The sequence below is a fragment of the Garra rufa genome, chromosome 17, assembly GCF_049309525.1.
Source record: "Garra rufa chromosome 17, GarRuf1.0, whole genome shotgun sequence".
Classification (NCBI taxonomy): Eukaryota; Metazoa; Chordata; class Actinopteri; order Cypriniformes; family Cyprinidae; genus Garra; species Garra rufa.
Window position 1 is genome coordinate 24921833 of NC_133377.1, and position 26244 is coordinate 24948076.

General features: G+C 39.6%; 2 protein-coding genes across 2 annotated transcripts; one reads left to right on the plus strand and one right to left on the minus strand.

The window, feature by feature from the left end:
- Positions 1–1719: 1719 nt before the first annotated feature.
- On the plus strand, positions 1720–21186 carry LOC141290302 (solute carrier family 22 member 13). The gene is made up of 10 exons (XM_073822481.1): positions 1720–2391; positions 3975–4078; positions 5721–5875; positions 11955–12123; positions 13880–13994; positions 14538–14641; positions 15605–15816; positions 15956–16064; positions 16992–17192; positions 17306–21186. Exons 1-10 carry the CDS (start codon positions 2053–2055, stop codon positions 17406–17408), a joined length of 1611 nt encoding a protein of 536 aa, XP_073678582.1. The 5' UTR covers positions 1720–2052; the 3' UTR covers positions 17409–21186.
- On the minus strand, positions 21083–25647 carry LOC141290303 (digestive cysteine proteinase 2). Its single transcript, XM_073822482.1, has 11 exons — positions 25483–25647; positions 25212–25271; positions 25039–25131; positions 24770–24942; positions 24431–24680; positions 24144–24339; positions 23784–23974; positions 23610–23701; positions 23368–23529; positions 22848–23037; positions 21083–21419 (listed from the first exon to the last, which is right to left on the minus strand). Exons 1-11 carry the CDS (start codon positions 25526–25528, stop codon positions 21232–21234), a joined length of 1641 nt encoding a protein of 546 aa, XP_073678583.1. The 5' UTR covers positions 25529–25647; the 3' UTR covers positions 21083–21231.
- Between the last annotated feature and the right edge of the window lie 597 nt (positions 25648–26244).

Genomic DNA, 26244 nt, shown 5'->3' on the forward strand with positions numbered 1-26244 from the left:
TAAAAGATGATGATAATGTTATACACCTTGGGCCTAAAATGTTGACATAACATGTGACTAAGGACCCCTAATTAAAACCCCCTTTTATTTAACAGATTAATATGAAATATATCTAATAATGATAATATTAGAAAACTTTGGCTGTGATTTTAATGTGATAGTACACATTAAAATTTGACGTTACCACAATATTACCACAAACATATAAGAACAGGAAGTGTGTGATGCAGAAACAACAGATGTAGTCATAAGGTTGCCTAACCTCTCAGCTGATGAATATTGCTTAACATTATTTCTACAGCCCTCTTGGATCTTACATTTCTGTCACATGGTTGCATGAACATGTAGAGAACAAAACAAACAATTGCAATAATGAAAACAGAATGTAGCAGCAATGTTGCCTCAATGTAAATGTGTTTGTTAGGTTCTGTCCAGTGTCATGGTGAATATACAGCATTTTTTACTATTTAAAAAATGTAATGTAATTGTGTAATTCATTCCTGTGATTTTCAGCATTATTACTCCATTCTTCAGTGTCGCATGAGCCTTTAGAAATCATTCTATTGTGCTGATTTGCTGCTCAAGAAACATTTTATATTATCATTATTATCAATATTTAAAACAGTTGAGTACATTTTTCAGGATTCTTTGATAAATAGAAAGATCCAAAGATCAGCATTTATCTGAAATCAAACACTTCTGTAGCATTACACACTATACCATTCAAAAGCTTGAAGTCAGTATTTTTTTTTAAATTGATCAAAAGTGATGATAAAGACATCTATAATAGATAAATGTTGTTCTTCTGAACTTTCTATTTATAAAAGAAACCTGAAAAAAAATCTACTCAGCTGTTTTCAACATAATAATAAATGAGCAGCAAATCACAAAATTATTATGATTTCTGAAGGATCATGTGAGTGTAGTAATGTAAATTAGTTATTTTAAATAGTAAAAATATACCAATTATACTGTTTTTGCTGTACCATGGATCAAATAAATGCAGGCTTGGTGAGCAGCAAAGATTTCTTTAAAAAACATCACCTATGGATCATTTTATAATTTGTAATGTATAAAAGCTGGTTTTTTTACGTTTATAGATTCTATAAACTATTCTAATCAGTTACTACTCAGCCCTGCTAAAAGACATGAATAATGTCGGTAAGCAGCTTGTCCATTATAGACTGCTCATTATTAATTTCTCTTTTGTAATTCTGTTGCTTTATTTTTTATTTAAAGGTTATAATTCAAAAGTAGGCTATCAGGCGTCTTTCTGAAGGCACGCTTTTGTTCCTCCAAGTCACCATATCTCATGTCTTGTTTCACCCGGAGGTTGTTTTTCCCGTGTAAGGTGCAGGAGTGGGTCGCGTGGGACTAATTTACACAGAGCTTTGATCTACACAGACTCATTATGTGCGCGTCCCATTTAGACTGGCACTTCAGCAGCCGCGGACTCAACTTTTCACATCCATTTCACTCCATACAATAGCGGAGAAATACTAATGTTTGCTTTTTATTGTCCTTTATATTCTTCATGTGATGGGCGAAAGACTAAACGCAACACAGTAGCTCTCGATCCATTCCAGACGACGTGTGTTCTGCTCCAGCATTTCTGGTTGTTCCACGGTTTTGTAACAAGCGGAGAGCGCGGGGTGTATGTATTTTTGGCGATACGGTACAGTCAAACCAGATCTGTCGCGAACCATGGAAACAGGCGCTTGGAAAGTAGGCATCAACTCACTTTTGACATTTTTTGGCTTTTAATTGTCATTTTTCTTAGTTTTTGTATTACAGTGCGGGGAAGGGATTTGTTTAAACGCCTTTTTAAAACTACAAATATATTTTAAGATGCTGATGTTGTAGACTAACAACAATAACAACACAATGAGACGTCCTGCGTAAACATTTGTTATTGATCTCCGTGCGCTTTCCTCAGGATAAAAAACGATGGATTTAGCCTAATTTTGGTTTTATTTCTGTACACTTTATCACTGTATTTTGATGGAGGTGTGAAGCTCATTTGCGTCGAGACTTGTTTTTCCAAAGTCGGGAATGAATTTCGATCAGCTGCTGGCCACAATCGGTGGCTTTGGGAGATATCAGAAGCTTTTGTATGTGTGGATATGTCTACCACAGATCTTTCTCGCATTCCACATGATGGCGAGCGTCTTCACAGGCGCCACGCCAGCCCACTATTGTTGGGGTTCAGGGATGAAGAACGCGTCCATTACCTTCGGCAACCTTTCACATGTGAATCTGAGCATGTCCCTTCTGCCAGAACACACGGACTCGTGCACGGTAGTTTCAGGAAAGAACCACAGTGCACGCTCAAGTTGTGAGACAGGATGGGTGTACAGCCACGAGATCTTCCAGAGCACCACTGTCACTGAGGTAAACGCGGGTCCAAGCTGCATACTTCAGAAATATGCCACGTTTTTATTTCTTAAATGAGTACAATGAAATAACAAAAAAAGAAAAAAGTGACAAAATAAATTATTTAGTGTAAATAATTACATATAATCAATATATAATCAATATTGTTACATTTAAAATAGGTAAATCGTATAATGATATAAAATAGATAAATAAAAAATAATATAAAAAATATATACATAAATCATTTTCACTTAAATGTTTTGAAAAAAGTTTATTTTGCTCATCAAGGCTGCAGGCTGAAAAAACAGTATTTTAAAATATTATTACAGATAAAAAATAATGTTTTTCCATTTTAATATATTTTAAAATAGGATTTATTCCTGTGATGCAAAGCTGATTTTTTCTCAGCAATTACTCCAGTTTTCACGTGATCCTTTAGAAACCACTCTAATATGCTGATTTATTACTTTTATTATCAATGTTGGAAACAGTTGTGCTGCTTTTTTTTGGAAATTGTGATTCTTTAATGAATAAAAAGTTTAAAAGAACAGCATTTATTCAAAATATAAATCTTTTATAACAATGTAAGTCTTTGCTATCACTTTAAAAAAAAATCAATTTAACACATTATTGGTGAATAAAAGTATTAATTTCTTTCAAAAAAAGAAAGAAACCAATTACTGGCCAAAAACTTTAAATGGCAGTTTATATTGTTACAAAAGATTACTATTTTAAACAAATGCTGTTCTATTTAAAGGGGCTATATGTAACTTTTTCCCCAAAATAAACGTAACAATAGCCTTTTTATTTGACCATTTATGACTCAAACATCTCCTGATGAGCATACTGACACCTTGTCAGCTCACAGTGGGTGCACCTATAAGCCTGTGTCCTATTTTCCTATTTTCTGTCGGGTCGGATTTTTCGCGCGCTGTCTGCGGATGTGACGTCAAGCGCGTTCATGTTAAACGTTTCAGATCACTCTGCCACCACCGCTAGTCATATATATTGCAAACAAACTTAGTTTCTCAAACAATATATGTATTTGACTGTTGTTACCTCTGTAAACATAATGTTGACTTCTTTGCAGCGGATGACTTGTGAAGTGTGTATGTACGAGCGCGCGCTGCGAGAGCAAGCAGAAAGGAAGAGCAGTTCCGTTTTTGGCCACAGGTGTGAGTCGCGAGTTTAAATTTCAGAGTTACATATAGCCCCTTTAACTTTTAATGAAGAATGAAATGAAGAATCACTGGTTCCAACAAAATATTAGGTAACTGTCTCCAATATTAAGAATAAATCAGCATGTTAGAATGATTTCTGAAGGATCAAGTGACACTGAAGTGTGGAAAAATTATGCTGAAATTTCAACTTTGCATCACAGGAATAAAATACATTCACATATAAAACAGTTATTTTACATTGAAATAATATTTCACAATGTTTTTTTTTTTATCAAATAAATGCAGCCTAGCTGAATGGCACTGTATATCAATTAAATATTTAAAAAGTGCAAAGTATATCAGATAAAATGAAAACTGACATGCCAGTAGTGATTATTTATGGACTAATACTAGGGTTTTGTGTATGTATTTGTGCAGTGGGACCTGGTGTGTGACAAGGCAGGTCTGAATAGTCTAGGCTCCTCTGTCTATATGCTGGGACTGCTTGTAGGAGCTGTTGTGTTTGGAGCCATGGCAGACAGGTATATATACACACACACACACACTCACACACACATTTGCATCCTCACACTTTGTTCACCCTAAACAACCTGAGGAAAACTAGCGGCCATACCACGCTCATTGCTCTATATCTCTCTTTCTTTGTCCTGCTTCCCATTCACCTATTTTTGCATTAAATGACCACAGCATGTTTAATACATTGTTAATGTCAAATAATGATCTACACTAGCAGCCAAAAGTTTGTGAACAGTAAGTTTTTTAAAGAAGTCTCTTCTGCTTACCAAGCCTGCATTTATTTGATCCAAAGTACAGCAAAAGTCAAATTTCGATTTTTTTTTAACTGCTTAAAATAACTTAAAAGAACTGTTTTCTATTTGAATATATTTTCAAATGTAATTTATTCCTGTGATTTCAAAGCTGAATTTTAGCATCATTACTTGTCACTTGTACTTGTACAGTACAGTCACTTGATCCTTCAGAAATCATTCTAATATTCTGATTTGCTGCTCAAAAACATTTTTATTATTATTATGTTGAAAACAATTTTCTTTGATTAATAGAAAGTTCAGAAGAACAGCATTTATCTGAAATAGAAATCTTTTGAAACATTATAAATGTCTTTTTCATCACTTTTGATCATTTTAAAGCAACCTAAATAAAAGTATTAATTTCTATAATATTTATTTCCCAAACAATATTTCAGATGAATGCTTATCTCTGGATCCTTCATCAAAGAATCCTGAAATGTAAATGTACTCAACTGTTTTAACTATTGATATTAATAGTAGTAATAATAAAATATTTCTTGAACAGCAAATCAGCATATTTAAATGATTTCTAAAGGATCATGTGACACTGAAGACTGGAGCAATGATACTCAAAATGTAGCTTTGATCGCAGGAATAAATTACATTTTAAAATAGAATCAAATATAAAACATTTATTTTAAATAGTAATAATATTTTACAATATTACTGCTTTTGTATTTTGGATCAAATGAATGCAGGCTTGGTGAACAGAATAGAATTCTTTAAAAATCATTAAAAACCTTACGTTCAAAAACTTTTGACCGGTAGTGTAAATACTTTGTGTGTACTATAAAGCAGTGGTTTTCAACTAGGGGTCTGGGGCCCTCTAGGGGGCCTCAGCAAACTTATGGAAATTATGTTAAAATGTAGCTACACATTTTTGCAGTGATGCCATAGAAGAACCATTTTTGGTTCCTCAAAGAACCTCTTGTGAACAGTTCTTAAAAGAACCATTTTGAAGAACATTGTAAAAATCTAACAAACTTTTTTGGATCCTTTTCTGCATTTGAAAGGTTCCATGGATGTTTAAGGTTCTTTATGGAACCATTGATACCAATAAATAACCTCTATTTTAAAGAGTGTATGTTAACAACCTCTTAGCATTTGAATGCTAAAATAACACTAGAAATAAAAAGGTACAACATTAAACTGGCATTTCATGGAGTTAAATATCAGCAGGGGTTATCACCCCCCTTCTATATGGGTGAGTTAAGTTAAAATGAGGCAAATTCAGCTGAATCCACCCTATTTATAACTTTAAGCCATTATTTTCTGATTAAAAAAAACACCTGTCTGTCCAGCAGCATTTCTCATCAAATCTTTCTCATTCTTTCTTTCTCTCTCTCTCTGTAAGGTATGGGAGGAGGTTTGCCATGCTCTTGTCTTTAGCCCTTCAGACAGTGTTTGGTGTGGCCACTGCCTTCGCTCCAAACTTCCCTGTTTATGTCAGCCTGCGCTTCTTCATAGGAATGACAGTGTCGGGCGTGATAATCAATGCATTTGTTCTAGGTGAGCCTTGGGGGATAGTTCACCATCCAAGCCTGTATGACTTTTTTTCTTCTGTGGAACATAAAACAAGAGGTTTTGAAGAATGTTAGTAACCAAACAGTTTCAGGTCCCATTGACTTCTGTAGTATTTTCGTCCATACTGTGGAAGTCAGTGGGACTCAAAACTGTCCCCTTAATATCAAGAAGTCATTAACTTAATTAGTTATCACTGATCATGCATGTTTCCATCAGATGAAAAATAAGATGATAACTTGACACTAATAATAGAATGTGACTTAACTTAACTTAACCTCAGGTTAAAGGAGACATGTTTTTTCAAAAGTTAACCATGTTGGATAAATAATCATGTACTGTCACGACCACACACAAAGGGAGAAGGTGAGTATCTTTCAAGGTATTTATTAACAAACGTGCACAGTTCAACACACGTGCAATCAGGTGAGTAAAGGTCTCTGTGGTCAAATCTTCAAACAAACACAACAGGTGAGTTCAAGTTCATAAGGATCATAGCGTTAGCAATAGTCACTTCCCTCTAACACGATTCACGTGTTTCACAGGAGAACATCAGAGCAATCCACGAGGAGCACAGGAGAACATCGGAAGAATCCACGAGGAGCACAGGAGAGATAACAGGAGGGGGAGAAGATCCACAGAGAAGCATCCATGCAACTTCGATACCAGCCGGTGAGTGAGTGGCAGAGGTAGGTATATAAAGGGTGTGGTGATTGCTGGTGCAGGTGACGGTGATTAGTATTCTGGTGATGGTTCACGGGTGTGCTGTGGTGGTGATTGGCTGGTTGGTGGAGGATCGTGGTGATTGGGGCTGAGGGATCGTGCAGAGGGTGTGACATCACCCCCTCCTCCACGGGTGACTCCAGGCACCCAAGAACGGCGACGGGGACGACCACGACCTCTGGGAGCTGGGCGTTCGGGATGTTGGCGGTGGAATTCCTCGAGGAGAGTCGGGTCCAGGATGTCGTCACGGGGTATCCACGATCTCTCCTCGGGTCCGAACCCCTCCCAGTCCACTAGGTACTGGAGCTGGCCGTTCCGCCGCCGGGAGTCTAGGATTTCTTGGACTTGGTAGATGTTATCTCCAAGGATCTCTGGCGGGTCGGGAGGAGGAGGTGACTCCGATTCTGTGGAGGAAGGGAACAGGGGTTCAGTGTGGCGTTTGAGTAGGGAAACGTGAAACGAGGGGGCGATTCTGTAATGTGGAGGTAGGTTTAGACGGTAGGTGACAGGGTTGATCTGTGAGTGCACGGTGAAGGGCCCTATGTAGCGGGGACTCAGCTTCCTACTGGGCAGCCGGAGGCGTATGTCTCGAGTGGACAACCATACCTGGTCCCCGGGGAGGTAAACTGGGTTGGGTAACCTACGGCGGTTGGCATGTTCCGTATGCCTCCGTACTGCCCGCTGGAGATGGACGTGCGCTGAGTCCCACACCCTCTCGCTCTCTCGGAACCAGTGATCTACCGCGGGCACCTCGGAGGACTCTCCAGTCCATGGAAACAGAGCTGGTTGATAACCTAGAATACATTGGAATGGGGTTAGACCAGTAGAGGTTTGACGGAGGGAATTTTGCGCATACTCAGCCCACGGTAGATACTGGCTCCAGGTGTTTTGATGTTGGGAACAGTACGTCCGAAGGTAGCGGGAGATTTCCTGAATTTTCCGTTCGGTCTGCCCGTTCGTTTGAGGGTGATATCCGGATGACAGGCTGACTGTGGTACCCAGAAGTTGGAAGAAGGCCCGCCAGACCCTGGAAATGAATTGGGGTCCCCGATCGGACACGATGTCTTCTGGGAGTCCGAAGTTCCGGAATACATTGTGGAACAGTGCCTCTGCGGTTTCTAGTGCTGTGGGGAGACCTTTGAGAGGTATTAATTTGCAAGCTTTCGAGAATCGATCGACTACCACTAAAATTGTGGTGTAACCCTGAGAGGGGGGCAGGTCTGTGGCGAAGTCAATGCCCAAGTGTGTCCAGGGTCGGCGGGGAATAGGTAACGGTTGTAATTTACCTTCGGGTAAGCGGCGTGGGGTTGTGTTGACGGCGCAGACCGAACATCCTTGGACGTACCGTTCCACTTCCCTGCTCATGTTGGGCCACCAATATTTCTGCTGGAGGAGCGAGAGGGTTCGCCTGCTGCCAGGATGTCCTGAGCCGGGGGACGTGTGCGTACTATCCAACAGAAGGGGTCTGAGACGGCTTGGGACATAGACACGACCCGGGGGAAGCTCCGGTGGTGCAGGTTCCTCGAAGGTGGCGGCCCGTATATCTTCATCCAGCTGCCATAGTATGGGTGCGAGAAAGACAGATGGGGGTAGAATTGGATCAGGATCGTCAGAAGTAGGTTCAGGTGAGTGCATACGTGATAGGGCGTCTGCTTTGGTGTTTTTATGGCCGGGTTGGTAAGTAATGTTGAAATTGAATCGGGCAAAGAATAATGACCAGCGAGCTTGGCGGGCATTTAGTCTCTTGGCGTGCTGAATGTACTGGAGGTTCTTGTGGTCGGTTATTACGGTGAAGGGGAACTGGGCTCCTTCCAACCAGTGCCGCCACTCTTCGAGGGCGAGCTTTATGGCCAGCAGTTCGCGGTCTCCAATTCCATAATTCTGCTCAGCTGGGGTGAGTTTTTTGGAATAGTACGCACACGGATGGAGGGATCGGGGTTCATCAGACCACTGGGACAGCACAGCTCCTACGCCCACGTCCGCCGCATCTACCTCCACCACGAAGGGCCTTGAAGGGTCGGGGTGCTTGAGGATGGGAGCGGTGGTGAACATTTGCTTTAGACGGTCGAAGGCTTGCTGAGCCTCTGGAGTCCACTGTAGTACCCGGCGTCCTCCCTTTAAGAGGGAAGTGAGTGGAGCCGATAGGAGGCTATAGTTCTTTATAAAGCGTCGGTAGAAGTTAGCGAAGCCTAAGAAACGCTGAAGCTCCTTCACCGTCTTGGGCTCCGCCCACTTGGCCACTGCGTCCACCTTGCCGGCTTCCATGCGAACTCCCTCCGCAGTGATCACGTATCCGAGAAAGGAGATGGAGGGCTGATGGAATTCACATTTTTCTAATTTTAGATAGAGTTGGTACTCACGGAGGCGTTGGAGAACCTGACGGACGTGGTCTTGATGTTCTTTGAGGTTACGTGAGTAAATGAGGATATCGTCAATGTAGATGATTACGAATCGATGGAGGTAGTCGCGGAAGATTTCGTTCATGAAATTCTGAAATATGGAAGGACTGTTAGCCAGGCCATAGGGCATCACCTGATATTCATAGTGACCGGTGGGGGTGATGAAGGCGGTCTTCCACTCATCTCCTTCTCGGATACGGATCAGGTTATATGCACTGCGGAGGTCGAGTTTGGTGAAGACGCGGGCTTCCCGTAGTTCCTCCAAGGCAGCTGGCACTAGAGGAAGTGGATAGGCGAATTTCACCGTGGCGTCGTTGAGCACCCGGTAGTCTATGCAAGGTCTGAGCCCACCATCCTTCTTGGGGACGAAGAAGAAACTGGATGCTGCTGGGGACGTGGAAGGTCTGATGAACCCCTGTTGGAGAGCCTCCTGGATGTAATTCTCCATGGCTTCCTGCTCAGGACGTGAGAGGGGGTAGATCTTCCCGTGGGGTAGTTTGGCGCCTGGCAGCAGGTCGATACTACAGTCCCAGGGCCGGTGCGGTGGTAGTTGTGTGGCCCGTTCCTTGCTGAAGACATCGGTGAAAGACTGATAGACGGGGGGAATGGCGGTGGCGGATTGAGTGGCAGGGCTCTCTATGGTGGTGGCGTGCAGAGGGATAGGACGGTATGGAGACTCTGCATCTGACGAGGAAGGACGGTAGCCGTGGCTCTCACACGTCTTGCCCCACTCCAGGACTTCTCCTGTGCTCCAATCTATGCGGGGTTGGTGCTTAATGAGCCATGGTCTGCCCAGGATGACATCCACGTTGGCTCGCGGGAGTACCAGGAGGGTCAGATGTTCACGGTGGTTGTGTTGGGAGACGAGGGTCACTTTTCTGGTCCGGCGAGATATCTTACCATCGCCCAATGGTGAGTTTTGGATTGTGGTAATTTGGTATGTGACCTCATTTTGAACGGTGGGAATTCGATGTTTAGCAATGAAGTGTGATGAAACAAAATTGCCAGCCGCTCCGGAATCCACGAGCACATAGATGGGGAGAGTACGAGAGTTTACTATTAGTTCAGCGGTAATATGGGGTAAGAGAGACATGGCCGGAGTAATAGATACGGTACTCACCATTGGACGAGGCGGGCGGACTGGACAGGCACTGATGAAGTGAGAGGCTTCTCCACAATATAGGCACAGACGATTATTAATTCGTCGTTTCCTCTCCGCAGGATCCAGGCGATAGGAGTCAGTAATCATAGGCTCTTCCGCATCTCGTTGGGGTGACGGTGTTCGGAGTGGAGGGAAGCTGGGTACAGACTTTGTAGAAGGACACGCTGAGAGATGTTGAGAAATGCCTACTGCCTTCTTAATAAAGGTTTCCAGCGGCACGTTGTCATCGTAAATAACCATATGCTTGCGGATCTGGGGTTTAAGCCCCTTACGGTAGGCTGCTAGGAGAGCTACTTGGTTCCAACCACTGGTGGCCGCTAGGGAGCGGAAGCGCAGGGTGTATTCATGGATATTGGACGCACCTTGATTCAGAGTGATCAGTTCGTCGTGCACGGAAAGGGGAGTGAGCGCAGCTCCAAACACGTCCTTGAAGTGGGCAACGAAAGCATTATAGGAGATTAAAGCGTCGCTCCGTGAATTCCAGAGTGCGTCTGCCCATTGGAGTGCCTGTCCAGTGAGGAGGGAAATCATAAAAGATATTTTAGAAATTTCGTTAGGAAACTGGTGTGCGTTGGCTTCAATATAGAGGGAACTTTGCAGGAGGAAACCATTGCAACCACCCGGGTCTCCGGAATAACTCATGGGGCGAGAGAGGGGCGTGTTGGAAATCGTCGTTGGAGCAGCAGGTAGAGATTGACGAAGGACGTTTACCATATCCGCAAATGGATCGGGGGTGTCTTCGGTGATAGCGGCGCTCGCCTCCATGAGTGACGCGGTGAGTTAATATTTTAGGGGCTGGTATCCTGTCACGACCACACACAAAGGGAGAAGGTGAGTATCTTTCAAGGTATTTATTAACAAACGTGCACAGTTCAACACACGTGCAATCAGGTGAGTAAAGGTCTCTGTGGTCAAATCTTCAAACAAACACAACAGGTGAGTTCAAGTTCATAAGGATCATAGCGTTAGCAATAGTCACTTCCCTCTAACACGATTCACGTGTTTCACAGGAGAACATCAGAGCAATCCACGAGGAGCACAGGAGAACATCGGAAGAATCCACGAGGAGCACAGGAGAGATAACAGGAGGGGGAGAAGATCCACAGAGAAGCATCCATGCAACTTCGATACCAGCCGGTGAGTGAGTGGCAGAGGTAGGTATATAAAGGGTGTGGTGATTGCTGGTGCAGGTGACGGTGATTAGTATTCTGGTGATGGTTCACGGGTGTGCTGTGGTGGTGATTGGCTGGTTGGTGGAGGATCGTGGTGATTGGGGCTGAGGGATCGTGCAGAGGGTGTGACATGTACGTGATATTTTAAAGTAAAACTCGAATACTGAATTCCTCATCTGCATACTTTTACGATTTTTACAAAGTTTACGATTTTTTTTCTAACACAGAGTAACTGTCCATAAACCCTTAATATTCCTTTCAATTGATATAGGAATGTGATATTATATCCCAATGCCTTTGCTAGACAAGTCAAGACAAGTTAAGACATGCCCTGACTTGTAGCAGGTGGGCTGTACCATAGGAGGAGAGTCTCATTGACCTCAGTATTATCCTCATTATTATGTTCTGGAGTTCTTCATGTTTCTTCCTGATTTATTAAAACTTTTGAATACCCCACAGCACTCACACAGTGCCACTGACATATTTATATGCCAACAGTAACAAACTCACTTGTCTTCTTCACCACAGACCTAAATACCCTAGGTTGAACCCTTAAACCCCAAACCTAACCATCCCTAAACACTTAACCTCCCCTCACCCCTCCTGCACAGGCACAGAGTGGACCTGCACACAGAGACGGATGCTGGCTGGGATCTTCACCGACTACTTCTTTGGTTTTGGCTACATGTTGCTGGCAGGTGTGGCTTATCTCATCAGAGACTGGAGAAAGCTGCAGCTGGCAATCTCTGCACCAGGATTTCTCTTCATATTCTATATATGGTGAGATGACACAGAGTGTATATTGAGTTAAAGGAATAGTTCACCCAACAATTAAAACAATTCCTTTAACAAGTGAATATTGAGTAATGAAATTTAAAGGGATAGTTCACCCAAGAATGAAAATTCCCCATGATTTACTCATCCTCAAGCCAGGAGAATATGGCTTTCTTTTGTTATATTAAAAATGTCCTGGCTTTTTCAAGCTTTATAATGGCAGTGAATGGGTGGTAATCTTCAATAGTTCAATAAAAGTGCATTCATCCATAAAAAGTACTCCACATGGCTCCAGGGGGTAAATAAAGGCCTTCTGAAGTGAGTTGATGCATTTTTGTAAGAAAAATATCCATATTTAAAACTTTATAAACTGTAATCTCAAGCTTCCACTAACTGTTGTATGCATATTCATGAGAGTGGTGTTCCAGTGAATTACATAGGATGAGGTGTAGCGTAAGCTCCGGTGAGAAGTTACAAACATGTAAGCACAGAGGAGAGAGCAAAAAGCACCGGTCAGGATTTGTAAAGAAAAATGTCAGAAGATTTCAATCAGTGTTGCCAAGTCCGCGGGAACCCTGGCAAAAAACACCTTTTTTGCCTTCCAGAATGCGATTTTTAGCGGGGGACCCCCCACCGAAACAGCGAGATTTGGGCTCATTTTGAATACGAATTGAGCAGGTTTCATTGTGAAAACCTGGCAACCCTGATTTCGATGTAAGCCAAGAGGAGACTGGTTTTCCTTTGCTGTAAACAAAACTTGGTTCTTGGTTCTTTAATAGATTTTGTGGTTGTTAAGTTTAAAGATGTCTCTTATGCTTATCATTGCATTCATTTGATTAATAATTCAGTATGGTAGTAATAATAATAATATTAATAATAAACTTTATTACAGACTCACAGGTCCAAATGAGGAACAAGACAGTACACACAATACAATAAATATATAAAAGACACTAAAAAAAAGCTTCAGAGGAGACAACTATACCAATGCTTCCATAACTTGGACTTATACCGTGTAGTGCTAAATTTGATGCTGGTCAAGGCCATAATTATGTAGTTCTCTGAGTTATTCAGCCGACATATAAATTTGTACATAACATTTCTCAATGTGGCTTGCAGTGTATTAACACCTGCAGCCACAAACATCTCGCTGGCACTACACCAGCGTGGTCTTCTCAGCAAAATTCTCAGAGAATCATTGTAAGCTACCTGGAGTTTATGCCGGCTTTGCTGTAACTAGACCACAAGTGTGCAGTGTAGAGAGGAGTGCAGTATGCTCTGAACAAAGCAACTTTCACTCTATCTGTGCAACCACCAAACTTGCGAACCAAGCTATTCGCCTGAGCATATAAAGAACGCCATTGCCTGTAAATGTCAAGGTCATCCTTTAACTGATCTGTAATGAGGTGTCCTAGTCCTAGATACTTGTATTTGCTCAAAACTCTCAAGGTATTACCTGCCAATTTAAAGGAAGGAAATAGGGGTGTGACGAGATCTCGTGGCACGAGATCTCGCGATATTCCGATGTGTCCCGCGAGATCTGACTTTATTATTTCTAAAATAACTACTATAAAAAGTACTGATAGTATAATTTTCAGTGTATCTTACCTTACACAATCAGGCCTTGCAAAAGAGTACATAAAAAGCAGTACTTAATTCTCTTTTTTGTTCACTCTTGTTATTCGACTTCCTCCCTTCCTCTGCCTTTATCAATCTGACAACATAAATCTCCTTTCATTCTCCCTCTCCTTCTTTTTCTCAGGGTTCTTCCACATTCGGCCCGTTGGCTTTTAGTGCATAACCGAAAAGAGGAGGCGATTGATCTTCTGCGTAAGGCAGCTGTGGTCAATGGTCGCACCTTACCTCCCACTGTTCAGGTATCAAATTTTTTCTCATGGACTCTCTTTCCCACTCTCTGCTCACTTTTTGGCCTCTTTTCTTGTCATGGCCCTGGCATAATCTTTAAATCCCATAAACTCTCTAATAGCACTGTTAGCATCACCATGACAACACCATCCCCCACCCTAAGCAACCAAGGGGCCTTTGTTTTTAGTCTTTAAGAAGTGATGGTCTCAAGCTTCACTTCTCATCACCAGGGCAACAAGGAGATGACTTTCACATCATCAAGTCAATAAGTGCATTTAGCAAGGTTTCTCTCATTGTTATGAATGAGTTTGTGTGAATGTGTTTGGGTAAGTTGAACTGGAAAACAGGATGGATTTATTTGATCAAAAATACAATAAAACTTGACTGTACAATTTCTATTGATTTCTATGTAAATATATTTTAAAAGGCAGAGCTGAACATTCAGCAGCCATTACCACAGGCTTCAGTATCACATGATCTTTCAAATAATTCAAAAACACAGTGTTTTATAACAGTTGTTACAAAGTATTAAAATGCCATTTTTGCTATCACAGGTGGAGCGATATGAGGGCCCACAAGGACGGGGTCAATATACAGCTGTTGACCTGCTCCGAACTCCCCAGATGAGGAAGAGAGCTCTAATACTGTTCTACATCTGGTGAGATTACAATGAGTATCTGTATGGATATGTACAGTTGAGGTCAAAAGTTTACATAAACCTTGCAGAATCTGCAAAATAAAAGGGGTTATACAAAAAGTAATGTTATTTTCTTTTTTAGTACTGACCTGAATAAGATATTTCACATAAAAGACATTTACATATAGTCAACAAGAGAATTTTTTTTAGTTTTTTATTTAAAAAAAATAACCCTGTTCAAAAGTTTACATACACTTGATTCTTAATACTGTGTTGTTACCTGAATGATCCACATCTGTGTTTTTTATTTATTTTGTTTATTGATAGTTGTTCACAAGTCCCTTGTTTGTCCTGAACAGTTAAACTGCCTACTGTTCTTCAGAAAAATCCTTCAGGTCCCACAAATTCTTTGGTTTTTCCACATTTTTGTGTATTTGAACCCTTTCCAACAATGACTGTATGATTTTGAGATCCATCTTTTCACACTGAGGACAACTGAGGGACTCATATGCAACTTTTACAGTAGGTTTAAACACTCACTGATGCTCCAGAAGGAAAAAATATGCTTTAAAAAAATAAAAATGCCTTGATAATTGAGACGATTTAGGTTTTTTGGGTTTAAAAAAATAATTAAATGGTTTTTTGGCATTGTATGGTGGTTCTGTCTATACTACTAAGACACATTTATATACAAACACCATGTAAAAGTGAATTTTGCAACTGATGTCCCCTATAATGATTTACCCTGGTCCCATAACATGAAAATCCATCATAATACTAATATTAATCAAGGTAAATATCACCTGATAAACAATATTTTTGATGTGTCAATTCAAATTATGTCAAAGTCCATGGGGTAAAATGCTTGTATAGTTGAAGAACACCCACAAACTTGATTGGGTGCAGTACAGTTCAATCACAGAGTTTGTAAACACTCACATTAAGGTGTCCCTTCACTGACTCTTTGTCTCTGTGTTTCTCCAGGTTTGTTAATGTGTTGGTGTATTATGGTCTGTCTCTGGGTGTGTCTGACCTTGGGGGAGACCTTTACCTCACTCAGTTCATGTTTGGATTGGTGGAAATTCCTGCAAGGTCACTGGTGTTGGTTCTCCTGCCCTGCAGTCGTCGAATCCCACTTAGTGTGTTCCTTGCTATTGGAGGTGGTGCATGTCTACTGACCCTCACTATTCCTGCAGGTGACCAGTCAAACATGGCTAGAGGCACTTTTCCACAATTTATTTGTCTTTTTAATTCTTTTCCTCAGGGTGAAGTATTTTCTTGCTCTATTGTGCCCCTTCCTACTCTCATTTCCTTATCACACACTCTTTCTCTCAGATAGTGCTCATATTCGGACTGCTTTGGCCATGGTGGGGAAATTTGGAATTACAGCATCTTTTGCCATCATCTATATTTATTCTGCAGAACTATTCCCAACTGTTCTCAGGTACTCTCGTTCAGTGTTGGGGAAAGTTAATTTTAAAAGTAATGTACGATATTGAGTTACTCCTTTAAAAAGTAACTGTGTTACTTAGTTACTTTTAATGGAAAATAATGCGTTACATTACTTTTGCATTACTTTTTCTCATCTGGGCTGTGCTTGTTTGTTTAATAAAAAAAAAATGTAGATCAGGGGTTGAGGATTAGGGTAAATTTAACTTATTTTGTCTTCTAGGAGACATGTAAGCATCTCCTGCAGCTTCTGAAGGGCAGTACTAAATGAAAAAAATAGGATATTTAGGCAAAATAAGAAAAATGTACATTTTCATTCTGTTCACACCCATGGCTCTTAATGCATAGTTTTTCCTTCTGAAGCATCAGTGAGTGTTTGAACCTTGCATAGGAGTCCCTCAGTTGTCCTCAGTGTGAAAAAATGCATCTCAAAATCATACAGTCATTGCTGGAAAGGGTTCAAATACACAAAAATGCTGAAAAACCAAGAATTTGTGGGACCTGAACATTTTTTTCTAAAGAACAGTGGGCAGTTTAACTGTTCAGGACAAACAAGGGACTCATGAACAACTATTACTAAAAAAAACAGCTGTGGTTCATCAAGTAACAACAGAGTATTAAGAGTCAAGTGTATGTAAACTTTTGAACAGGGTCATTTTTATAAATTCAACTAATATTTTCTCTCGTGGACTACAGTATATGTAAACATATATTTTTTTAAATATCTTATTCAGGTCAGTACTAAATAAAAAATAACATGCATTTTGTATGATCCCTCCTATTTTGGTCAAATAATTAACATTTTGCAGATTCTACAAGGTGTATGTAAACTTTTGAACTCAACTTTATATTGTCCTGCAAAGCTTTGAAACAATGTGTAATGTAAAAATTATTTCTGACTTGGTTTTTTTTTTATCTACAGGCAAACAGGTATTGGTGTTTCTTCTATGTTTGCAAGAATGGGTGGAGTTTTAGCGCCACTAATAAACCTGCTTGGACGCCGCACACCTGTTGTGCCCATGGTGATATTTGGCTCCACCCCTCTGCTTGCTGCAGTGCTTGCTCTAGCATTGCCTGAGACTGCCAATCAACCACTACCAGACAGCATCTATGACACTGAAAGGTGACCAATAACACCACACACAATTTAAGACATAGTTCACCCTAAAACTAAAACACTGTTACCCTGAATACACACATTTCTCAAATAGTTTCTCCTCCTTTCTCCTCCAATAGGTCTGCTTTGAAATATGATGCACAAATTCCTGTACATGCCAGCCAATCACCAAGCAACGCAGAAGGACAGGAACTGCAGAGTTTAGCAGATGAGTCCAGCTAAACATATATGATCACACACAAACTCAATGCAGTGTCACATTCTTGAGTGTTTACATTATTAGTTTTGCTGATGAGCTGTGAAACTTGAAATTTTTGAAGGTTTTGATAGAAAAAATGGCGACTTTGACATTTGAACATTTGATACATTTTTGGGAATGGCTGAAGGTTGGGGATTTGGCTGATTTACATCAGGATTAGCAGTTTTAATAAATCTAAAGTGTAAAATTTAAATGGTTAGTTCACCCAAAAATGGAAATTCTGTCATTACCACTCATGTCTTTCCAAACCCGTAAGACCCTCGTTCATCTTCAGAACACAAATTACGATGTTTTTGATGAAATCCAAAAGCTTTCTGAGCTTCCATGGATGGCAACGCAACTATTTTCTGTCAGAGGAATGCACACGTATGTGTCATGGTACTCTCATTTCAGTAGTGTTGCTGTCTATGCAGAGTCAGAAAGCTCTTGGATTTCATCAAAAATATCTTAATTTGTGTTCCAAAGATGAATGAAGCTCTTAAAGGTTTGGAATGACATGAGGGTGAATAATTAATTACAGAATTTACATTTTTGGGTGAACCATCTCTTTAAAACCTCAGACTGGGTCTGAAAGCAGTGTGATTTGTGCATCACTTCACACATTGTTTATCAGGCCTCTCTATGCAGAACAAAGAGACATGCTCCAAACAAATATAAGGGAACATTTGTGAATTAGTAAGTCAAACTAAATGAAGTCAGTTTTCTTTGAACATATATTTACATTTAAAATGTGATTTGTTTTCTTCTGGCAAATGGACCAGAAATATTGATGACTGTTCCTGTACTACACAGGTTTTTATCCAATCATATGCTCTTTAAAGTGAGAATATCCCTCCCACAAACACCAACTGCCACTCACTAAATGGCAAATTTGTGAGAGTTTGGTCTAGTGGAGAGTGAACTAGTGTTTGAGAAATAACCGGATTTGTCTGTGGAGACAGCAGGTTGCATTTAGTTTTGGTTGAGATGACAGCTCCCAAAGTTTATGCCTGGTTGAAATTGTTTTAATAGCATGTTAATATCCTGAATTATTATAACTCTGTAGCTAAAGGGGAAAGTGTCTTGTTTAGTGCTGTTTTGACTGTTAATTGGCTGCATTTAATTTTTCTGTTTCCTCAGTGAGGAAAAAAAACATGTTATTATACGCACAATTTAAGAGGTTCAATGCAGAGTGGGATTTATATGTGTGTTGCCAACTTTGTTTGAGCTGATGATACAAACACTACTGCAGCCAATGGACACAAGTTAGTTTTTACCTTTATATCCTGACATTAACTTTTTAAAAACAGGGAAATGTACTTTTACTGCATGAAATTGTTTGATAGAAATTATCTTTTTTTTTATCATGCCATTTGTCTCTGTTGTTCTAAATGTTGACGAGGTTTAGATCCTAAAGTGATACACCTATATTTACTCACCTCCCTATGTCATTTTAAACCCTTATTCTGTGTCCTGTAGAATATCATAAAAGCATTGTACTAACACTCCAAGTCTTTTGAATATATGTGAAAATTATGAATGAGGAACAGACTAAAATGTTAAAGGCTAAGTTCAGACAAAAATTCTGTCATTAATTACTCACCATCATGTCGTTCCAAACATGCAAGACATTCATCTTCAGAACACAAATGAAAATATTTTTGATGAAATCTGAGAGCTTCTGACCCTGCATAGACAGCAATGCAACTGATATGTTTAAGGACTAGAAAGGTAGCAAGGATACCATTAAAATAGTCCATGTGACACCAGTGGTTCAACGTGAAAAACCATAAACACACGTTGAAGACTGACACGGAAGATAATTAATTGTAGAATAAAGTCCTTATTTTTGGTTTCTTTGCACACAAGAAGTATTTGCATAGCTTCATAACATTATGGTTGAACCACTGATGTCTCATGGACTCTTATTAATGTTCTTACTACCTTTCTGGGCCTTGAACATATCAGTTGCGTTGCTGTCTATGCAGGGTCAGAAAGATCTCAGATTTCATCAGAAATATCTTAATTTGTTCTGAAGATGAACAAAGTTCTTCCAGGTTTAGAACGACATGAGGGTGACTAAGGGTGTTTTCACACCTGCCTTATTTAGTTCGTTTGAGTCACACTAGAGTTTGTTTTTCTTCTTGGTGCGGTTCGTTTGGGCAGGTGTGAATGTAGCAATCGCACTCGAGTGTGCACCAAAAGCAGACCAAAGAAGCGTACCGAGACCTCTTCAAGAGTTGGTCTCGGTACGCTTTCAAACGAACACTGGAGCGGTTCGTTTATGGTGAGAACATGAACCGAACTCGAACAGACCCAACCGCAAAAAGTACTGCACCTTTTTGGACTAATCCAGCTGCCGTAGTCCGCTGTGCTGTTCATTATGGGATGAGGACAAGTATTTGTTGACAGTTAGCCCCATGGCAGCTTGCTTACAAACTTGGAGTTGTGAGGAGGTGCGGAGCCTCATAAATTTGGTCTGATGATCATACTAGGTCCCAACTTTTGAAAACTCACAAGAACACCGCAATCTTCTCATTGTTTAATAGTTTAGAATATATGTTCAATGACACAATCTGGCCAACGAGTGATGTGGATGTTGTCACGTGACTGCATTTTGGTTCGTTTCAACTGGTTCGGACCAGAGCAATCAGTGTGGTGTGAAACGGACCCAAAATGGCAGAAAAATGCTACAATGTATCATTTGTTCCCTGTGGTCCAGAGCAAATGAACCGAACCACAGATGTGAAAGCACCCTTCGTTAACAAATTGCTTTTATTAGGTGATTAGGGCTGAATGATCTATTCCTGAATCAGAGTTTCACTCACTATACAAAATTCTTCAAAAGTTTGGAACAACAAGAGGGTGAGTAAATAATGGTATTTGGAATTTTTCTATTTGCATAAACTATACTTTTAACCGAATCATTTTTATATATCACTATATGATTATTAGGATCTAAACACTTTTACTTTGTCATGAGATCTTAATTCATCTGTAACCATCTTCTGCACCTGTGACTGTGATATCTTTTAACCTGAAGAAATGTAGATGCACTTTTTCCCAGAAGAGGAGTTCATCAGTAGAGCCACAATTAAAGGTTCGCCCAAAAATGAATATTCTGTCATTAATTACTCACCCTCATGTCATTCCAAACGTGTAAGACCTTCATTCATCTTTAAAACACAAATGAAGATATTTTTAATGAAATCTGAGAGCCTTCTGATAGATAACAATGATCCTACCACATTCAAGATCCATAAAGGTCAAGTGGTTCAACCTTTCTGGACCTTAAACGTGGTAGGACCCTTGCTGTCTATGGAGGGTCAGAGAGCGATCGGATTGCATCAAAAATATCTTAATTTGTATTCCGAAGATGAACAAAGGTTTTACAGGATTGGAACAACATGAGGGTGAGTACTTATTGACAGAATTTTAATTTTGTGGGTGAACTATCCCTTTAAGAAAACGGGATGGTTACTACAGCCCTCAGTCTTAAAATGATGAGAACATGAGAATGAATCAGTTGGGGTCTAATGAAACTGTTATATAGGCCTGCAAGTTACTGACCATTGCCTGTGAACAAGTATGAGTGTCTGTGTTACTTTTGTTGCATGATGGAATGCAAGTCTTAATGTGATTTTACAAAGAACAAGCATTTTGTAATTAAGACTTTCCATTTATTGACATTCCAACTGATGCACAATAAAACTGTGATCAATTGTCCAGCATCTGCAATAAAATTTGAAAACAATTCTTTCATCACCTTGTGTGATTTTTTTTTTTTTTTTGAAGGCTGTAAGTATATTAAGCTAATGTCACATAAGTAGCATCAGTGGCCACACCACAGTTGTTGTCTTTCATAGACATCAGAATATAACCATCATTGCCCCAGTAAGTGGACCAGGAGTTCTTCACTAGCCAGTAGGGCTCATTATTCATTATCCCATAACCAACTGCTAGCACAGCATGATCCAAGTCATCAGTACCATTTTCTGTGGATACAGAAACATAAAACATCAACTGCTGCTTTTGATAGAAAAGAGTACTGCATACTTGATTTTGGGCAGTCTGTAAGACACTGCTGAAAAATTACAGTTGAACCAAAATTTAAAATTTCTCACATTATCACAGCTTATTTGCTATCGTTTAGAAAATGGTAATACAATATGACAAGAACTCAAGAGTTAAACTGTGTCAGAGCAAATTCATCTTGATAATGTCAAATAACTCTGATAGAAAGGTATGTAAGAAAGCATGGTCAGGTCAAAACGTCAAATCAAATTTTTGGTCCCAAATTGTTTCAGTTTTACTGGTAGTCCACTGTATGAAGAATTTTGGGTATAACATGTCACAGTTTACTTTATTTTGCTACCCTCACATACATAAATAAACTCTAGTTTCCTGCACCCACTAGTAAAAAAATATATCTGGTGTCATAATAATTTTTGGTTTGTCTGTGTATGCATAAGTCTGAATATGAAATATTCATGTCAAATTTTCACATTTTTATAATAACAAAAACATACTTAAACCACAATACCCAATTATTATTATGTATATTATGTAGAGTTAATATATGTATATTCTTGCCAAAATGATTCATATAAAAACCATGCTGCAAAATGTTATTGCAGATTTTCATATATTAATATAATTTAAATATTTACATTTAAGTTAAAAATAATTTAATTTAAATAATTTAAACCTACATATTATTTCCCAAAATGTTCCCATCTGAAAAATGTTACAGTTTTGCAGATGGAAAACTTTTTTGGGGGTGAAATACTATGCATATTATAATATTACTCATTTTATTTTGTAAGATATATTTAATGACGAGGAAAATTACAAAGCAAATAATATATTAAATGTACATAAAAGCTTAGCATGTAGTTTGTGGTGTAATAACGGAGGAGAGGACAAGTGTGACATATTAGGTTTTATAGGAATAGTTCACCCATAAATGAAAATTCTTTCATTAATTAATCCCCCTCATGTCGTTCCAAACCGTAAGACCTTCGTTCATCTTCAGAACACAAATTAAGATATTTCTGATGAAATATGAATTCTTTCTGAACCTGCATAAACAGCAACACAACTACCACGTTCAAGGCCCAGAAAGCTAGTATGAACATGGTCAAAACAGTCCATGTCACATCGTGCTTTAACCGTAATGTTACAAAGCTATAAGAATTATTTTAATGTGCAATTTCTTCTCTTCAGTGTCAGTCATGAGTTTGCGCGTTCACGAGTATCACACAGTGTGTGTTGCTGCTGACGTAGGAGCCATTGTTCTGAGATGAACAAAGGTCTTACGGGTTTGGAACTACATGATGGTCACACTTAAATTACAGAATTTGCATTTTTGGGTGAACTATACCTTTAAATTAGTGAGACAGTATGAATGTGTGAAGACTCACTGCATGCTGGTTCATAGTAGACTCCATTGCTGTAGAAGGCGAAGGAACGATGAGCAGCGTCAATGCTGACTGCTGCAGGGCCGAATTTAAAAATAGCGGCCTTCAGTGCCACAATATCACCGCTTGTCACATTAGTGTAACTGGTTAACTTTGCCACCATGGAGGACTTATCATAATGACACAAACCATTCTGAAACACAAACAGTGATCTGATTAGAGAGATTAGAGTTTTTAACCACCAATGTCTAATGTATCAAAACTTAATTTAATCTTTCTTTAAGTCTTCATTTGTCTTTTTTTTAATATATAGCAATAAATATGTTATTATGGACTTTATATCTATGTTATCATATCCGATATTGATATTGTTACATCCCTAGGTGGTCCTTTTCATGCAATCAGAAAAAAACTGTTTCTGATAATAGATGTCAATTTAACTACTGTTTTCCAAGTTGGGACCTAAACTATTTAAATCAAATAGAAACATTTGTGTTAACTAGAGTGGTTGATGTACACGCACCATGCCCATATATCCTCCATAGCTCTCTGCGGTAGAAATGCCACCATGTTTCATGATCCACTCAAAAGCTCTCCATTCCTCTCCTCCATCACAACCATTGTTCCCAAATCCCCATGTGCAATCTACCAGCATCTGCTGGGACAATGACGTAAGCTGTCCTGTCTAAAAGAGAGAGATGGTATTTAGTCGGACATTACAAAGATGAGCTCGTAAAATAAGGAGCATGGCGTCTAGAGCTTTACTTTCAAAAAAAGTGCTCCCTCTAGTGTTCCAGTGGTGGCAAAGCTCCAGCAGGATCCACACACAGCCTGGTCTTTCACTGGTGTCACAGCACCTGAAAATACATAAAAACATTATCTGCGTATCACCTAAACATGCATAGAAAGGTTCTGACTTCACATACAAGCTATACACACCATACAGCCTCCAGTCTATTGAATCAGGGGTGGCTACAGAACGGATTTCAGAGGGAAAAGGCTGAGCCTTTCTATGAACATGAGTCCTTTTATGTCCTCTCATCATGGCCAGCTCTTCCTGTGACCGATCAGCCAGGTGATTGACAGTGAGAGAGAATGAAAGACCAGCTCTATTCATAGAGTGCACATACCTAAAATAAAAAAAAAAATGCAAAAGGAATATCTTAAAACAAGTTTATGACTTCTTCCTGCTTCTCATTATATAACTTATTGTTTATTATACCTTCCTATGTAGTTCCATGTATATTTCTTTAAATACAAGTCATCAAATCTCTATAATGTTTTGCAGTTGTTCCTCACCGAATATTATGTACAAAGTTGTGCTCACGTTCCTCATGCTCCTTTTCGTTTTTATACTGACGCTCATACTTCTCCTTAAAGTGGCCAAACATGCGGTGGGCATGACCAACAGGGGAGGTGTGGACAAGGTCTTGGATGGGGTTGGCCAATAAATGATGCTCCAAACCAGGACCAGGAAAGTCACCACAGGTCATTCCTAAACACAAAAGCGAGCATTCGATTAGATGGTTCGTAAGTGGCAGAAAAATGTCAAATCATTGAATGCTAGTTATGTATTTATTGCATACCTGCAGGAAGTTTGAAAATGTCTGAATCAATTCGAGGGCCGAAGTCACTGTAGTCAATTAGGTATTTATCGTAGTGGGACCCCAAAAGAGTGTTGAAGCCCATCATCTCATAATGGTGCGGGGTGGCTGGGGAATCATTTCCCTCTGGACGTGTGACCCAGAGACGATACGTGTTCTTCTTGTGGCCAATCTGTGTGATATTTTTCCAGACTTCACACAGATTGCCTGCGTAATACTCCATCTTTTCAAACTGCAAAACAATTGAATGAACATTTCAGCTTTGTTGCTTTGGTTTGCTCTGCTCTACAGAAGATAGTAAGTCATACAGGTAGTACATACTTCAAAGCCCTGCAGATCAGGCAGTGCTATCTGTGGAAGTATAGGACCATCCTTGGTACCATTAAGCTGGAAACACTTCATAGTATTAAATTCAGTCTCAGTGGTGACTGGTGTAATCTTGTAAACTGCACCATAATCCAAGTCATTTCCAATGAAAAAAGTAGACACCGTACCTATAGGCAGAAGGAATTGGGAAAACTACATACATAAACTACATACAAACATGTACAGTAAATGCAGTCTGATTTTATTATCTGATGATCACTGACCATGATAATAGTCGATTCGACTTCTGTTTCCCTTCAGGTCATACCAAGCCTCAAATGGTTCCTTTATCTCAGCATATGGCAAAGAAAGCAGACCTACATAAAAGAGGAATATGTAACTTGTAAAAAAAAGTGTACTGTACTGGGATGTACTGTGTAGGTAGATAGAATTGTACCTTTAACATGATACATTTTGCCAAAATCAGGCACCGTTCTACCACCAACTGGTGTTGCATCTGGGGAAGAAAACATAAAACAAATGCGACGAATGCAAAACATCACTCGAAGACACTGAATACTACCGCATTCATGCTTAACACGTTTAGTGTTAAAAACATCACAGGAAATGTGTCTCAGCCATTAAATCACGAGATCAACTATCAACCGCCTTTGTGTTTTCTTCCTGTTGTATACTGTTTTTTTTCTTTTACATAGAGAGTACTTTACCTGCAGCACAAAGCAGCACAACGAACCCAGCTAGAAGAAGCCACATGGTGTAATCTAAAGAAACCAGACGGACATTCACTGGAGATAAAGAAATAAAGTTCCGAAATAAAACAAAAAAATAACATAGAGGTTTAACACGAGTGTTTACCCCAATGACTACGCAAGATAGCAGAAAGTAAAAAAAAAAAAAACACGAGAAGGAGGGACCGAATTAAAGTCATATGACAAGTAGGTCTCAATGTCACATGACTGTAGTCAGCTGTTTTTCTTTATGGCGGTTAAAATTGCTGACTTCATTTCTAACTAGACGTTCACGTGCCTATTAAATAGGCTATCTTAAACATATTTCTAAATACACAAATCACTGTAAAGAAGAAATAAGCACCAAAACAATAAAAATCTCTTTATTGTGAAATGTAGTGACATGAGAGATGGCATGTAGCAATGCAGATGTGCTTGAAACATGAGACCAGCTACTGAAAGTGAAAAAAGTGTAGACCAAAAACAAAACATAAGGGCCCGGTTTCAAAAACATTTCAGGATTTCTCTCCATATGGACTTCTCTAGGTGCCCCCAAGTTTGAACTTCCAAAATGTAGTTTAAAGGGCTCTAAAAGATCCCAGCCGAGGAAAGGGTCTTATCTAGCAAAACAATCGGTTATTTTCTAAAAATTAATTACAATTTATATACTTTTTAACCTCAAATGCTTGTCTTGTCTTGTCTTGTCTAGCTCTGTGTGTACTCTGTGTAGAGATTAAAAAG